The 1,825-nt window shown below is 46.4% G+C and overlaps 1 protein-coding gene across 1 annotated transcript in view; it reads left to right on the top strand.

Moving 5' to 3' along the window:
* The first annotated feature begins 800 nt into the window (after positions 1 to 800).
* Aoc2 (amine oxidase, copper containing 2) overlaps positions 801 to 1,825 on the top strand; it is a 5,899-nt gene continuing 4,874 nt past the window's right edge. The window contains exon 1 of the mRNA XM_026790175.1: positions 801 to 1,824. Coding sequence (XP_026645976.1) covers positions 1,535 to 1,824 — 290 coding nt within the window. The 5' untranslated portion in view covers positions 801 to 1,534. The remainder of the gene's footprint in view (position 1,825) is intronic.

The following is a 1,825-nucleotide window of genomic DNA, read 5'->3' on the forward strand; positions in this document are numbered from 1 at the left end:
TGTAGACCAGGCTGGTCTCGAACTCACAGAGATCCGCCTGCCTCTGCCTCCCGAGTGCTGGGATTAAAGGCTTGCGCCACCATCGCCCTGCCATACTTGAACTTCTTTGAGGGGACCCCGGGAGCTGGTTAAATGACTCAAAGTGTTTGCAGGAGGCTCATGTCCCTCAGAAGTAAAATGCCCTCCCCTTTTCTAGTAAGACAACTTTGCAGAGGTTTAAGGTCCCCAGCAAGGAAGGGACATCTATCTGTTCTTCTGCGTGCTTTGTGGGATTATTAAGCACTTGTGTGTATGGTTGTATTTTTTATATATATTATTTTTGGTTGTGTCTGTAACAGTCCTAGCAGTCCTGGAACTCAAGGACAGGCTGACCTCAAACTCACAGACATCCACCTTCCTCTGCTTGCTGAGTGCTGGGATTAAAAGTGTGTGCCACCATGCCTGGCTGTATTTTTTTTTTTAATCTCTTTTTTTTTTTAATATTTATTTAGTATGTATACAATATTCTGTCTGTGTGTATGCCTGTAGGCCAGAAGAGGGCACCAGACCCCATTACAGATGGTTGTGAGCCACCATGTAGTTGCTGGGAATTGAACTCAGGACCTTTGGAAGAGCAGACAATGCTCTTAACCTCTGAGCCATCTCTCAAGCCCCATTAAATCTTTCTTTTTTGTTTGTTTTTGTTTTTTGAGACAGTACTTCTCTAGCTTTGGAGCCTGTCCTGGAACTAGCTCTTGAAGACCAGGCTAGTCAGTCTCAAACTCAGAGATCCACCTGCCTCTGCCACCCAAGTGCTGGGATAAAAGGTGTGTTCCACCACTGCCCAATTTGTCATTTTTAAAGGCAGGTTGTCACTGAGGTTGGCCAGTAACTCACTATGTAATTCACCTGACATTGAACTAACAATCCTCCTGAGTGTTGAGACTGTGGACATAAGCGACCCTGTCCCACTGTGCATTTATGGGCAAGAAACTCAAGATGAGTAGCTTTAAGGCTACCACAGCTTGGACGGGTTCATTGTACCAGTATGAACAAAAAGCCCAGAACCTCAACCAGCATTTTTTCACTAACTGGATAGATAATGAGGCCTGAGACTCCCAATTCAGATACTGCATTAGGTCCCAGGTAGAGCTAAGAACTTACAGCTGAGCTGGGCAGTAGATCCAGGAACTATTGCTTGGGGCATGATTTTAGTAATGATGTTTTATTAGTTCTTGTGTGTGACACAGGGAAAGGATTATTCATCAAAATTGCCTTTTCAGAACTGTTTAAGACAAGGTAGTTGCAGATCATTATCCCAATGCCTCATCTGTTCTACTGATGGAAGGTTAGAGACTATTAGCAGTTGGAGTTTAGGGAAGGAACATTTTGAACCAAACCTCAGGACAGAAAATTGGAACAAAATTAACATAAAAGAAGATCAAAAATTTCCTGTCCAGCCCACGGGGTGGAGTTTTGTCTATTCATAAGTCCTACCGGAATGTCAGAAGCCGAAAAGAGCTGAGGTTGGAGTGACTGCATCTCAGCATCAACCATGGCTCTCAAGGTGCTGCTGGTTTGTCTGGTGCTCGCTCTCCTTAGCGTCTTTGCTCTGACCTATGTCTTGCTGACAAGGCAAGGCAGTTCCAGCCAGTCTCCTCGATGCCCCTCCATTCCTCCCAGAATGCATCCCTGGACACACCATGGCCAGGGTCAGCTCTTTGCAGACCTGAGCCCAGACGAGCTAACAGCTGTGATGAGCTTTCTGACCAAGCACCTGGGGCCAGGGCTGGTTGACGCAGCCCAGGCTCGGCCCTCAGACAACTGCGTCTTCTCGGTGGAGCTG

The sequence above is a fragment of the Microtus ochrogaster genome, unplaced genomic scaffold, assembly GCF_000317375.1.
Source record: "Microtus ochrogaster isolate Prairie Vole_2 unplaced genomic scaffold, MicOch1.0 UNK44, whole genome shotgun sequence".
In the NCBI taxonomy this organism is placed as follows: Eukaryota; Metazoa; Chordata; class Mammalia; order Rodentia; family Cricetidae; genus Microtus; species Microtus ochrogaster.